The 14164-nt window shown below is 45.2% G+C and overlaps 3 protein-coding genes across 3 annotated transcripts; 2 read left to right on the top strand and 1 right to left on the bottom strand.

Moving 5' to 3' along the window:
- Window positions 1-116: 116 nt before the first annotated feature.
- Window positions 117-669, top strand: LOC101121387 (histone H2A type 2-A). The gene has a single exon (XM_004002427.6). It carries the CDS (start codon window positions 166-168, stop codon window positions 556-558), a length of 393 nt encoding a protein of 130 aa, XP_004002476.1. The 5' UTR covers window positions 117-165; the 3' UTR covers window positions 559-669.
- LOC101115753 (histone H3) lies at window positions 117-2062 on the top strand. Its single transcript, XM_042253659.1, has one exon. The coding sequence runs from the start codon at window positions 1636-1638 to the stop codon at window positions 2044-2046; it is 411 nt and encodes a 136-aa protein (XP_042109593.1). The 5' UTR covers window positions 117-1635; the 3' UTR covers window positions 2047-2062.
- A 4945-nt stretch (window positions 2063-7007) lies between these two features.
- Window positions 7008-10547, bottom strand: LOC114113187 (histone H4). The gene is made up of 2 exons (XM_027964972.3): window positions 10120-10547; window positions 7008-8533 (listed from the first exon to the last, which is right to left on the bottom strand). The coding sequence occupies exon 1, from the start codon at window positions 10516-10518 to the stop codon at window positions 10207-10209; it is 312 nt and encodes a 103-aa protein (XP_027820773.1). The 5' UTR covers window positions 10519-10547; the 3' UTR covers window positions 7008-8533; window positions 10120-10206.
- Between the last annotated feature and the right edge of the window lie 3617 nt (window positions 10548-14164).

Here is a 14164-nt window from a genome sequence, read left to right as displayed (position 1 = left end):
TTCTGACTGCGCTATCCTATTGGTCACGAGGCCGAAGATGTGCTGTAGCCAATCAAAGTGCCTTCTAGGCAATCGCCGTTCTGTCTATAAAAGGGTGAAGTGGGGCCGTGGAGGGCGACTTTGTCGGGCGTTTGGCGGGAGCATTTGTTAGTGGGTGTCGCTGTCATGTCTGGTCGTGGCAAGCAAGGCGGCAAGGCCCGCGCCAAGGCCAAGTCGCGCTCGTCTCGCGCAGGCTTGCAGTTCCCGGTAGGGCGGGTGCACCGCCTGCTGCGCAAAGGCAACTACGCTGAGCGGGTGGGGGCCGGCGCGCCCGTCTACATGGCGGCGGTCTTGGAGTACCTGACCGCCGAAATCCTGGAGCTGGCGGGCAATGCGGCGCGAGACAACAAGAAGACGCGCATCATCCCTCGTCACCTGCAGCTGGCCATCCGCAACGACGAGGAGCTGAACAAGCTCTTGGGCAAGGTCACCATCGCCCAGGGCGGCGTTTTGCCCAATATCCAGGCCGTGTTGCTCCCGAAGAAGACTGAGAGCCACCACAAGGCAAAGGGCAAGTGAGGCCGGTCTCCGGCAGCCCTACCCAGCTCTCCTGTAGAAGGGGCACCTGTAAAATCAAAAGGCTCTTTTCAGAGCCACCCACGCTTTCAAATAAAGAGTTGTTCACAGTAACTTCTCGATTCCAACCTTGTCGGTAGTAAAGGGGGAGCCCAGCCTGGGTTGTGGTGGGTCGTAAAACCTAGGACTTGAGCCAGGTGAAGGTAGGAAACTTGAGCGCGCCACAGTCGCTTCAGTTCTAAGTGCTCCGCGATGGTTTCTGTTTGGGAGTCGGACGTCTAGTGCTCAACACCAGTTGTTCCCCAGGCCTTTGCCCAACTTGAGGTCTTAAGTACCAGCGGGATGTCTCCTCACACACATCCATCTCGGACACCCCCGTCTGTTAAGGAAGCGGATAGATTTGAAGAGGCTGGCGGACCTGGGTTTTTGACTTCAGTCTACTGTCTTAAAGGGATAAAATGGTTTAGCGGTGGAGATACAGGTCCCCAGTTCGGCTTTCGGAAACGGGATCCCGCGCCCTGCTGCGGGGGCGATAACTTTCCGATCTTTAAAGTACCGGAAGGCGGAAAGCAAAGCAAGATCCGTCCAGCCAACTAGGTAGGCTAGGGGACCTCTGGAAAGGGAGCTGCGTTCAGGGTGCTGGGGGCGGGGGTGGCGCAAACAGAAGGTCGAGGTTCAGTTTGGGAGTTAGCGTAGAAAGGAAGAGGGTATCGTAAGTAGTGTGTTCTAAGGGACTGAGAAGGAACATTGTCACAGCTGCTCTCAAATATGACTCCTACCCTGAAATAAATGAAAACCGAGGAGGGGGAAAAACTAGGCAAACTGGAAAGTCGAAAGGGAGGCCGATGGGCGGCGGGGCGGCGGGGCTGCGAGGGGGCGGGGGGAGGGAGGAGTCGGCTCAAGCCAATCAGTGGCGCTAAAGAGGATGACGTCCCAGCCAATGGATAGCCAGCGCGGGACTTTCAAGTATTGTCCCGCCCAACTGGGAAAAGACTGCCTATAAAGACTGCTGCAGCGGCCGCGCCCCTGGTTACTCTCCCTGCGCGGCGCTGCTCGCGTAAGTTCGCGTCTTGGTTCGCTATGGCTCGTACAAAGCAGACTGCCCGCAAGTCGACCGGTGGCAAGGCCCCGCGGAAGCAGCTGGCCACCAAGGCGGCTCGCAAGAGCGCGCCGGCCACGGGCGGCGTCAAGAAGCCGCATCGCTACCGGCCGGGTACCGTGGCCCTGCGGGAGATCCGGCGCTACCAGAAGTCGACCGAGCTGCTGATCCGCAAGCTGCCGTTCCAGCGGCTGGTGCGCGAGATCGCGCAGGACTTCAAGACGGACCTGCGCTTCCAGAGCTCGGCCGTGATGGCGCTGCAGGAGGCGAGCGAGGCCTACCTGGTGGGGCTGTTTGAAGACACGAACCTGTGCGCCATCCACGCCAAGCGCGTGACCATCATGCCCAAAGACATCCAGCTGGCTCGCCGCATCCGCGGGGAGCGGGCTTAAGAAGTGTGCGCTCTGCTCGAGGTTCCATCAGATCCAAAGGCTCTTTTCAGAGCCACCCACGACTACACTTGAAAGCAGCTGTGTCGCTTGTCCACTCTTTTGGTAGGCGTTCGCATACTCCGGGAGGGTAGGGCGCGCTCGAGATGGGAGGACCTTAGAGCGCGCAAAGCACTGGACTCCTAACAGACATAGGCTAAAGGCCAGTTATCCGGCCTAAACCCTTGCTCGCTGCAGCCTTCCCAGATGTCAGTAAGAATTGGGTCAGTGTGCTTGTCTGGGCTGGTGGGTTGCCGCTGCTTTTTTGGGCGCCCTAGAACGTCCAACTTGGCTGCTTAGAGGTGTGTTCTCTTGTAGGTTGGGGCTCTTCTCCAGCGTCTTTGTGCTCCACTGTGGCCCACGATTGTAATTGTCCCGGGAGCAAGGTGAGCTGTGATTAGGTGCGGGGCGACTGTTCGTGTGGGGAGATGGGTTGAGAGAAGGCGGAGTCACTTGGAGACGCTCGGGATTCGTGGGTGAAAGGGCTTTAAGGCGGCTGAGACTCGCGCACAGATTAGACCTTCTCACCGGTGCCCGAAAGGTCTCCGGACGCTTGGCTCCCCCGCTCTGGAGGGATACCGCCACCCGGGTCCTGGCCCACTTCTGCCGAGTAAAGTGCGGCATTTCATCGCTTCAGGTGTCAGTAATTTGAGGCCTCACTCCCACCCTCTACTTCTCAAAACCCGGGGATGAATGACAGGGTGCTTGTACAGATCCTAAAGCCACTTTGGTGAGCTGGGTCTTAAAGGGATTGCTTTCCTGCCCAGTTCCACAAAGAGACTCCGTGGGGCTATCGCTTCAACCTCTGGTAGTGTCTGTATCTGTTTCATTCAGACATGTGGGAAGTCTCTTCTCAGGTTTTGGGTTACTACTCAGTGAAAGGAAAGAAGTGGGGCTCTGAGCTCAAGTTTGGGGAAGAGATCAAACAGGCAGAGCATGGTCTTCTTTTGGGGAAATGAAGTCCTCACCGCGCCCCGCCCGCCCCACCGATCTCTCCCAACCCCCTGTTAGGAAATAGTGAGAGTGGAGACCTGAGATGATTCTTGTACCATTTGGGCCAGGGTTGAAGGGGGTGAGGGGAGGTGGAAGTGCAAGGCCTCTAATGGGCAGCAGAGTGGGGGCAAGGTCTTGCACAGCCCCTCTCCACAGATCTCAGACACAAAGGCTGTACAGGTCTTATGTGACACGTCATCTTAACCTTCTCAGTCATCTATCTGAACTTGGACAAGGCCAAAGCCTGTTTTCCGTTTTGTCTCAGCACAGTGACAGGTTAAAAGCATTTGTTATAGAAGTCAGTGAGAATACAGAGGAGGGAAAAGGAAAGATACTTTTTTTTTTTCTTTTTTTCTTAAGCTTTAATTCAGTTCAGTTCAGTTGCTCAGTCATGTCCGACTCTGCGACCCCATGAATTGCAGCACGCCAGGCCTCCCTGTCCATCACCAACTCCCGGAGTTCTCTCAAACTCATGTCCATTGAGTCAGTGATGCCATCCAGCCATCTCATCCTCTGTCATCCCCTTCTCCTCCTGCCCCCAATCCCTCCCAGCATCAGAGTTTTTCCCAAATGAGTCAACTCTTCCCACGAGGTGGCCAAAGTATTGGAGTTTCAGCTTCAGCATCAGTCCTTCCAATGAACAGCCAGGACTGATCTCCTTTAGAATGGACTGGTTGGATCTCCTTGAAGTCCAAGCTCCAGGGTCACAGCAATTTCCGGAGCATGCCTCCAGGTCTCTGCCTAGACCCTGATTACCTGCTTAGGCCCTCAATGCAGGGTGGATCCAGGACCTGTATCAGTACTCTGAGTTAAAAAGTAGTAACTTTTAAGGTGTGGTGGGGCACCACCTTTGCACGTATCATCTCATCCATCCTCATGGTAAAAACAGACAAACAGACATAGGGCTTTCTGAGGTACAGCTTGAGGTTCTCAGTTGAGTGACTTGATTTGCTGGCATATTGAGTGCAGCACTTTCACAGTATCATCTTTTAGGATTTGAAATAGCTCAGCTGGAATTCTATCACCTCCACTAAGCTAGGGATGCTTAGTTAGTGTAGTGATGTTTGTAGTGATGCTTCCTAAGGCCCATTTGACTTGGTACTCCAGGATGTTTGGCTCGAGGTAAGTGATCACACCATCATGGTTATCTGGGTCATTAAGATCTTTTTTGTCTAATTCTTCTGTGTATTCTTGCCACCTCTTCTTAATATCTTCTGCTTCTGTTAGGTCCATACTGTTTTTATCCTTTATTGTGCCCATCTTTGCATGAAATATTCCCTTGGTATTTCCAATTTTCTTGAAGAGGTCTCTAGTCTTTCCCAGTCTATTGTTTTACTCTATTTCTTTGCACTGATCACTGAGGAAGGCTTTTTTATCTCTCCTTGCTATCCTTTGGAACTCTGCAGTCAGATGGGTATATCTTTCCTTTTCTCCTTTGCCTTTAGCTTCTTTTCTTTTCTCAGCTATTTCTAAGGCCTCCTCAGACAGCATTTCCCTTTTTTGCATTTCTGGCGGGTTATACAACAACAAAAGGAAAGATCCTAACTTGAATAATCTGGTTCCAGAATTCATGCTCTCAATTTCCAACAAGAAGTGTAACTGATCAGTCCATTAGCTCCCTGCAGGCAAATCTATATGGGAAGCCAAACTACAATCAGAAAGATTGGAAGAGCCTGGAAGCAGATGACTTCAGTGGCTGCCATTACTCAACCAGGGTACCATTTCACTCTAAAGGCTGCCTCATTACAAGAACTGGACTGGAAATGCTCACTAGAGTCAGGGTACGTCTGCCTTGGAGGTTACTTTGATGATTGCAACCCTCTTGTTCCCTCCTCTCCTCCCTCGTTTCCAGCCCTCTTCTCTAATCAGGTTGTGGTAAAAAATTACTTTGTTGTAATCATAGTCTTCTACTCTACTACCAGATAAGAAATCCCAGAGTTCACTGAACAGAAAGGCCAAATAAAGATGTTCAAATCACAGTTAATTGAATTCATTTAAAACATGAAACAAAAGACACAGGTGTGTATAACGGACTTTTGGACTCAGAGGGAGAGGGAGAGGGTGGAATGATTTGGGAGAATGGCATTGTAACATGTATACTATCATGTAAGAATCGAATCGCCAGTCTATGTCCGATGCAGGATACAGCATGCTTGGGGCTGGTGCACGGGGATCACCCAGAGAGATGTTATGGGGAGAGAGGTGGGAGGGGGAATTCATGTTTGGGAACGCATGTACACCCGTGGTGGATTCATGTCAATATATGGCAAAACCAATACAGTATTGTAAAAGTAAAATAAAGTAAAAAAAAAGAAAGAAACAAAAAGCAAGGGAAAATGACAAGCAAGGGTAAATTAACAGACATATTAATAGAATAGGGTTCAATGATGGGGGAAGTACAACACTGTATCCAGTGCTGAGTTACAGTTTTCTGTCCTGTCTTGCTCTGTGGCATCAGCCTTCCCTGTTGATGCTGCAGTTAAAAGGACTAGAGATGAGAGTGGACAAGGGGACTCAGCAGACAGAAGGTCCTTGATCCTAATTTAAGCTGGCTCAGTCAAAGAGATACAGGGGCAAGTGTTCCTGGCCGTCATTGTAATTCACTAATAACTTGCTGAGTAGCTATGAATTTCTCTGTGCTTAGCATGCAGAGGACATTGGGCAACAATGGCTGTCACCAGTGGATGGCTGATAGAAGCCACGAATACTGGGCACTTCATGTATCTCATAAATATTTGATATGGTGCTTACTTGGTACTTCTATCCTTTCCTATATCTATGTGGGAAGATGCTCTATTTATTTATATTTAACATTTCTCACAGGCTATGTTACCTACTTGTTATAACTTTTTATACACATTTTAACAGTCAAGTCAGCTGGCAAGTTTGATTCTTTAAGATGAGTTCACATTTTTCTGCTCTAATTCTGAAAAATCTGGACCTGCCAACTTGTTCATACCCACCCTTACCCACTGTCTTCTTTGCTCTTTAAATTTTGACTACACTGACTCCCGCTTCCCCAGTTATTATGGAGCATAGAAGACCTACATTGAGTGAAATAGGCAGTAAATACACCAACTTAGGTTTCTGTTTCATTACAAGACTTTCACATAGAAAGATTTCACTTTAATCTTTCAGAGATCTTCTCATTTGATCCTTGAATCATTTCTGTAAGAAAGTCAGGAATTCTCAGCAACATTACAATGAGAAAATGGGACTGTGGCAAAGTTAAGATTTGCCATGGGCCATATAGTCCAGAATCTCTCTTTCTTTCTCCCTCATTCCCCATCCACCCTAGATCTTCTGATTGTCTGGGTAGGGGTGGGGGCTGGAATTGTACATGCTTATTTAAGATATTGGAACAATTCAAAACGTTCAATGATTATAACAAAAACCAACACCTATAAATTACTCAAATTTCTGTGAACATTCTTCCTGATAGTTTTCTATATATCCATACATATTTATATGTACTGGTAATAGTCTATGTTAATGATAATTCTATACTTTTGGCTCACATAGAGAAATAACATGTTCATCAATAGCTACAATATAAAGTTTGGAGTTGAATGTTTCAGAGGAAGAATGTTGTGAAAGATGACAGGCACATCTAGCCTTCAGGAGGATAATGCTGCTATTCAAAGAAGTTGGGAGTCTGGAAAGGCAAGGCAAGTCTTCAAACTGGTCCAGTGTGATGTCTGATTAGCCAGTGACACTTGAGTGCCTCTGTCATCATGGTAATGGAAGTAGACATGCAGACTAAACAATCATTTGTATGCATGTATTGTACTGAAAGTCCTGAATCACCCATGGGAGGAACAAGCTGACAGCCAGGGCTGGCTTAAAGAGTACTTGAGCCACTCAGAAGGTAGAAATGGAAAGGAAATTATTTTGTTACCAAATAGCATTATATTCCTCACTGTTACAGATGGTTAAGAATGACAAAAACAAAACCATTTATTAACATGAAACTATGCATAATGTATACTCTGTAATTTGACAAAATTCAGAGGCTGGATATGGCTAACAGAAGATTCAGTCATGCCTTGTTTTAACAGTGTTTAGTAGAGTAGAAAAGGTGGGAAGAGGGATCACTATTAAAATCACTATAAAGAAGACGTATAATTTATGGTTAAACAGTAAGATCTTAAAGAAATGTAAGAATTAAAAAAAAAATCCCTTGATAACAAAATTAAGTACTGTTAAAACACAAACCAGTGATATTTAATAAAACAAGCTGACTACATTTTTTATTCATACATTTTTTTTTTTGCCCCAAATGCTTTAAGGAAATAAGCAATTCTACCTTTCCCTCCTGTAATATTTTGTCCTAAAATTTTTTTATTAGAATCATTCACCTAAAGTTTTCTTTTGTTTTTGGTATCAAAGAACACAAAATTTAACATAGTCATGTATGGATGTGAGAGTTGGACTGTGAAGAAGGCTGAGCACCGAAGAATTGATGCTTTTGAACTGTGGTGTTGGAGAAGACTCTTGAGAGTCCCTTGGACTGCAAGGAGATCCAACCAGTCCATTCTAAAGGAGATCAGCCCAGGGATTTCTTTGGAAGGAATGATGCTGAAGCTGAAACTCCAGTACTTTGGCCACCTCATGCGAAGAGTTGACTCATTGGAAAAGACTTTGATGCTGGGAGGGACTGGGGGCAGGAGGAGAAGGGGACGACAGAGGATGAGATGGCCGGATGGCATTACTGACTCGATGGGCATGAGTCTGAGTGAACTGCGGGAGTTGGTGATGGACAGGGAGGCCTGGTGTGTTGCGATTCATGGGGTCGCAAAGAGTCGGACACGATTGAGTGACTGAACTGAGCTGAACTGAAACAAATTAGGGCAACACATACTCAGATTCTAAATATTTTCGTTTGATTTAAAGAAAAACTGTTATTTAACCAGTTGTTCTCAAACTTTCATGTGTTTCAGAATCAACTGGAGGGTTTGTTAAAATATGAATTGCTAGATCTCACTTTCCAGAGTTTCTCAGGCAACAGGTCTGGGGTTTTGCAAAATCGGGGTCCAAGATTTTGGATTTCTAGCAATTCCCAGGTAAGCTGATGCTCCTAGACTAGATACCACACTTTGGGAAATCCCATGGATGGAAGAGCCTGGTAGGCTGCAGTCCATGGGGTTGCTAAGAGTCAGACACGACTGAGCGACTTCACTTTCAATTTCACTTTTCACTTTCATGCATTGGAGAAGGAAATGGCAACCCACTCCAGTATTCTTGCCTCGAGAATCCCAGGGATGAGTGAGCCTAGTGGGCTGCCGTCTATGGGGTCGCACAGAGTCGGACACACTGAAGTGACTTAGCAGCAGCAGCAGCAGTTTAGATAATGGATATGTTGCACCCTCCTTCCTTTATTCTTTGATTTCTCTTCAAATTTTTGATAATCTCCTTCAGAGGATCTCAGCGAGGATCAGATATATTCAATCTGCATTACCTTTAAAATGAAAAAAAAAATCATAGAGATGTTTGAAATAGAAATGTCATCAGTTGCTGTTGAGATTTTAATTTGAAGGGAAGATGAAACATCTTGAGCATTGAATCCTTTTGTCCTTGGACATCTTCACAAATGTTATTCTTGCGTTTCCCTCCCTGGTCCTCCCCCTCCCCTTTACTGTATCTCTTATCAGGATGCCAGGCATTCTGCTCCTTAACAGCCTGATACAAGCCCCACCTCTACAGCCAAGCCTGATCATTCTCCAGCAGCCAGTGACCTCTGCTGTTAGGACTCCTATAATAATCATCATTTACATTTTGCATCATCCCAAATATGTGACACTTTGTGCTTTTGGGCTGTGTATGTATTTTATGTATTATTTTTCTCCCCTAGTTCGTGGGGGCTGCAAAGAGTTGGAAACCACTGAGCGACTGAACATTCACTCACTCATTCTGATAATAACCTCTTTAGGGCAGGTTTCCCATGCTTTGACTTTCTGGCATCTCCATTGCTAAGCACCTCGTTTTAAACCAGTTGACCAAGTGTTTGATGCTAATGAGAGCAGCCAAGTGTGGAGACCAATTCTCAATATCTTTTGGGAATTGACAGAATTTCTTCTGTAGGATTTTCTTGGGGGATACAGACAGGCCAAATTTAGCTGTAAAATTATAGGCCTGGAACATTAAAAAAAAACAAACACCTTTTACTTGAAAATGTAATACCTGCAAAACTATAATTAGGTTTAAGGACAAGAGGTGTGGACCAATACTTCAATTCAAATTAGGGCAATTTAGCAGTGGTAGTGTATAGAGAAAGACTATGTATCTCTATCTATATATAAGAATTTGCTTTTGCCTTGTTAAAAATTAAACTGTGCTTTGTGTATTGATGGTATGTTTCTGACAGTCTCTTACTCTAAGCTGCAACAGGCCTTAATGGAAGAGTCACATACCAGAATTTTCTGTTTCTTGAAGATGTGCTTTCACATTAAAGTTATATACTCTGCTCAGCTTTTATTGAAAATTCATGTTTCTGCATTTTATCTTTGTGATATTATCACCAAAGACAAATCTCTTAAATCTTTAAGTAAATTCTTCCTTGAATGTTGTACACACACACACACACACACACACACACACACACACTACTCTCAGCAGCTAATTGTGAGGGGCCTTTAGCATAAAAAGCACAGGACACCAAAAATACCTTCCATACACTGGTCAGATAATTTGCAAATGTGTTTAAAACTCAATGAGCCCACCTCTGACCTAACGACCCCTTATTTGCTTCATATTTGAATGGTCAGTTACTGGATTTATTTCTTTGCTAGTGCTCTTGCACCTTCCCAGGTGAGAAGATTGTAATGGTAATTACCACCACCCAGTATGATCCCTAGAGCTGGGAAGTGAAGCCCACACAAACTACTTTCCACAGCCTGGTCCAACGACTACAATTGATAGCGAGCCCCAAAGCAAGCAGACAAGTGAAGAGCAGCTTTTGGTAAATGACTTGTCTTCTGAGCTGTTGACACTTTCAGGATTCGCTACTTCTGACCCCACTCTAGCCAGATACAAAGTTACCCATACTTTTAAGTATCCAGCTCTTCAGATGACCGTGTGGTTGGCCCTAAAAAGGGCCTTTGAGATTGTCACACAGAACACAGGGGCAGCAGCTCAACCTCCGAAGCCGTACAGGGTGCGTCCCTGCCGCTTTAGCGCGTAGACCACGTCCATGGCAGTGACCGTCTTGCGCTTGGCGTGCTCCGTGTAGGTGACTGCGTCCCGAATAACATTCTCCAGAAACACCTTCAACACGCCTCGGGTCTCCTCGTAAATGAGGCCGGAAATGCGCTTGACTCCCCCACGCCGAGCAAGGCGCCGAATGGCCGGCTTAGTGATGCCTTGGATGTTATCTCTCAAGACTTTGCGGTGGCGCTTGGCGCCACCCTTGCCTAAGCCTTTGCCGCCCTTTCCTCGTCCAGACATGACTGAGCTGGTCGGAAAGCCTCTGAGACAGAAAGGGCTGCTTTTCCCCCAGATATACAAGAGCAGCGGACCTGATTGAAAACCGAAAGCGCGCGGGCGGGAAGCGGTCCCAATTGTCCCCGCCCACTCGACTGTTCTTCATTTCTGCTGTTTCCCTATCTTCCTCCACCCTCCACAGAACCCTCTAATGGATCCTCTCCTTTCATTTTTATTAATTTATTTTTGAAGTTGATTTACAATTTTATATTAGTTTCAGGTGTACCAACGATTCAATATTTTTATAAATCAGATTGCATTTAGTTATTATAAAATATTGGCTACATTATCTGTGCTGTAGAATATGCCCTTTTAGTTTATTTATTTTATGCATAGTACTTTGTATTCTTTAATCCTCTGCCCCTATCTTGCCCCTCTCCTCTCGGACTACTCTTTTCAAAGATCTATTTGCCAGAATTCCCGGGAGAATTCGGATCCAAGTTTCCGGATCCTGCCGCTGTTTTCGCCTCTGTCTCGCTCCGACTGTGAGGTCCCAGAAGACATTAGATTTAGACTAAGAAGAAAGGAATGGGGAGAAAAACCAGAGGAAGGGCAGATGGAATCCAGAGGCAGGAGTTAGAGAGCTCCGCCCCGGATCTAACCTCTACAGAGAGATCCTAGGCTTCGAAACCACGGTTACATAAAACAGCAGACACGGTTTCCACAATTAGACTGACAGACCCAGGCGGCGATCCCTAGGGCAGCTGCACCTGGCATGCATGGGGAGGGGAAAGAGACAGCGCGCAGTAATTCCCGAGTCTCGTCTCTATTTTGTGTATATGAGGCATGGAATGTCCCCTCACCCAGGAGAAATCAGATCCTAGGAAAATTGGTTTCTATACTGCAAGGCTTCTAACGTGGAGGTCAGTGAATCCAACGCACTGTCATCCTAAACTCTGCAGAAAGAAGCAACACATACAAAAAGAAGACTGAAGGGGTTTCTGTACCTCAGTTTCTACAGATCCTCTCCTGACCCTTGTTTTCAGCGAGAATTCAGTGCCTAAACTGAGACCCCACATGGAGCTAGCAAAGTTTGCTGAATTGGGTTTCACACAAGAGGACATCTGCTCCATATTGAGAGTCATTATCAGAAACTGCCTTATGAAATTGATTTGGTTTCTACTGATCGCACATTCATTACCAGGGTCTTCTGTAGAATATAGGAAGAGATGTGGTTTCTACCTCAAAAAGAATCATCTTTTTTTCTGAGATATGTTTATTATTATTTTAATATCTAAAACATACAAACTTGAAAAAAAAAGCTAATGGCTAAATGGAGCAATGTTAAATAAGATGCAAAAAATTTATATCCAGAATATTAGAAATTATAATTTTAACTAATATATTTGCAAGTTATGTTGTATTAGCCTGGTCACTGGTGGGAAATAAGTCGTAACAGACCTAAAAAACAAGAAAAGAATAAACAACTTATCTGCCTTCCTTCATCTCTCTTTTAATTCTATCTTCTGCGTGTTAATGAATCTTAAATCTATATCTTTATCTAAACTTCTAGGCTCCAGGCACAGAGGTTCTCCTGGTTATTCTTTAGTCATTTTAAACTCAAAATCTCCCCAAATCAAAATGTTTAAACTCTCCAAGGTGTGACTCTTGTGGGGCTGAGGAAATATATTCTCCTCCTTCCACCCTATAAAAATTGAGGTTCTCTCTCTGCTCATTTGGAGAAGGAAATGCCAACCCATTCCAGTATTCGTGTCTGGAGAATCCCATGGACAGAGGGGCCTGGCTGGCTACAGTCCATGGGGTTGCAGAGTCGGACACAACGAGTGACTGAACAACTTTGCTCATTGGATGGTGCTATCATAAATCACAAGCCTAAATGAACACCCTGGAATTCACAGTAGATCTTGAATGGTAGCATATGCCACCTCAGAATATGACAGAGTTCTGGACATGCTACCTCAAAATATGTGGCATTGGTGTATTGATTATTTTGAGCTGTAATACTTTGAAAAACAGCTAATGTAGGGATAGACTTTCTTTGAACTCCTTTACCTACCTAAGACAGATCCTCAGAAAGGAACTCAGTGGAAATCCCATGGAAATGGGATTTCTATCAATCAGGGAAGATTGGCTCAACACAGGAGAGGAAACTGGACGTCACCACCACACTCAGACAAACATCACAAACCATTCATCTTTCCTAAATATCATTTACTCTCCCTTAAAGGCCTACCTGACCACTCTTTCCTATTAAGATGGTATTTAAGTCTATACTCTAAGCCATTTGAGGGAGTTATTCATTTCCCCCTGTATCTCTCACATAAACCTGAGGTATATCTATTAATAAATTTGTTTGTTTTTCTCTTGTTAATCTGTCTTTTATTATAGAGGTCTCAGTGAGAACTCAGAAGGGAGGAGGGAAAATTATTTTTCCTTCCCTGTAATATCTTCCTCGCCATTTGCTGCTTCAGGACAGAGAAACACATGCTTTTTGCTGACTCTTTAGCCACTCTTACAGAATCTATCACATTATTTTATGTATCTTTTGCATCTTATATATCCCCTCCCCCAGCTTTGAGTGCCTGGCAGTGGTTTTTATTTTTCTTTGTAAACCAACATGTTATTCAGTATGTAGCACAAGCTCAATAATTGTTTATAAAATGAACAGTTTCTCCATTTGACTGCTTCAAACGCTACTAGGAAAGAAAGACACAACCAAAGTGTAACATGATGAAACAACTGCAAGCCAAGTTTTGATCTCAAGTGCTCTCGGCCTGCAGCAGCTTGAAGCAGGGCTTTGGTTCCTGGCCAGGCTGAGGTTGGGGTTGTGGTGGTGAGAGCACCAAATCCTAGTGACTAAACCAGAGGTCAGTGACAAGGCCCTGGCTCTCTGGCTTTGCAGAAAAGAATTTGCACAAAGATGGAAAATAGTGAAACCAGTATTTGTTAGGAGGAAAAAGAGTCCAGTATGTGCAGACAGACACACGGGCAGGCTGAGAGAGAGTAGCACTCTCGTGGTGGTTTGAATCACTTTTATGGGGCATTGCTTCCAGATTTCCTTTGGCCAATCATTTCGATTTGCCTGGTTCTGAGTCTGGGTATATCTCAGGATCTTCCCATGTGCTCACATGCATCTCTTAGCCAAGATGGATTCTAGTGAAGAGGCTTATGGGTCATTGACATCAATTACTATGAGGTGATGCCCCCTCCCTTTTTGACCTCCAAGGAGCCTTTCTGCATATATGTAGTCAGGGAGGTCTCCTTAACTTAATGAATGAGAAATATGTGGTCTTTTATCTCTTATAGGGGCAGAGCCCAGCCTCCTGAAAGAAACTGTTCAGCCTAGGGTCCATGTCTCTCCTTTCCCAGGCTGACAGAAGTGATGATTTTTGATGTCAGAGAGAACAGGGCCCTAGGCAGATTCAGAGAGAGTATCTACAAACTTTCAGCATGCTTCATCTGCCTGTGAAGCGACTAATCACTCATTACCTAAACAAAATTATCTCCGAAATAAATTCTCCTTTTCCCTGTTGCAAGTAAATTCAGATTGAGAAAGCAATCCATGTGCAGCTGTATTAAATGAAATAACATATGTACACTGTTGTTACAAAAATTAAATGAAAGGAATGTTGAGGAAGAGGATATGTTT

Source organism: Ovis aries, chromosome 1 (assembly GCF_016772045.2).
Source record: "Ovis aries strain OAR_USU_Benz2616 breed Rambouillet chromosome 1, ARS-UI_Ramb_v3.0, whole genome shotgun sequence".
In the NCBI taxonomy this organism is placed as follows: Eukaryota; Metazoa; Chordata; class Mammalia; order Artiodactyla; family Bovidae; genus Ovis; species Ovis aries.
Note: the sequence above shows the minus strand (reverse complement) of the source record. Positions and strands in the feature narration are given on the sequence as shown.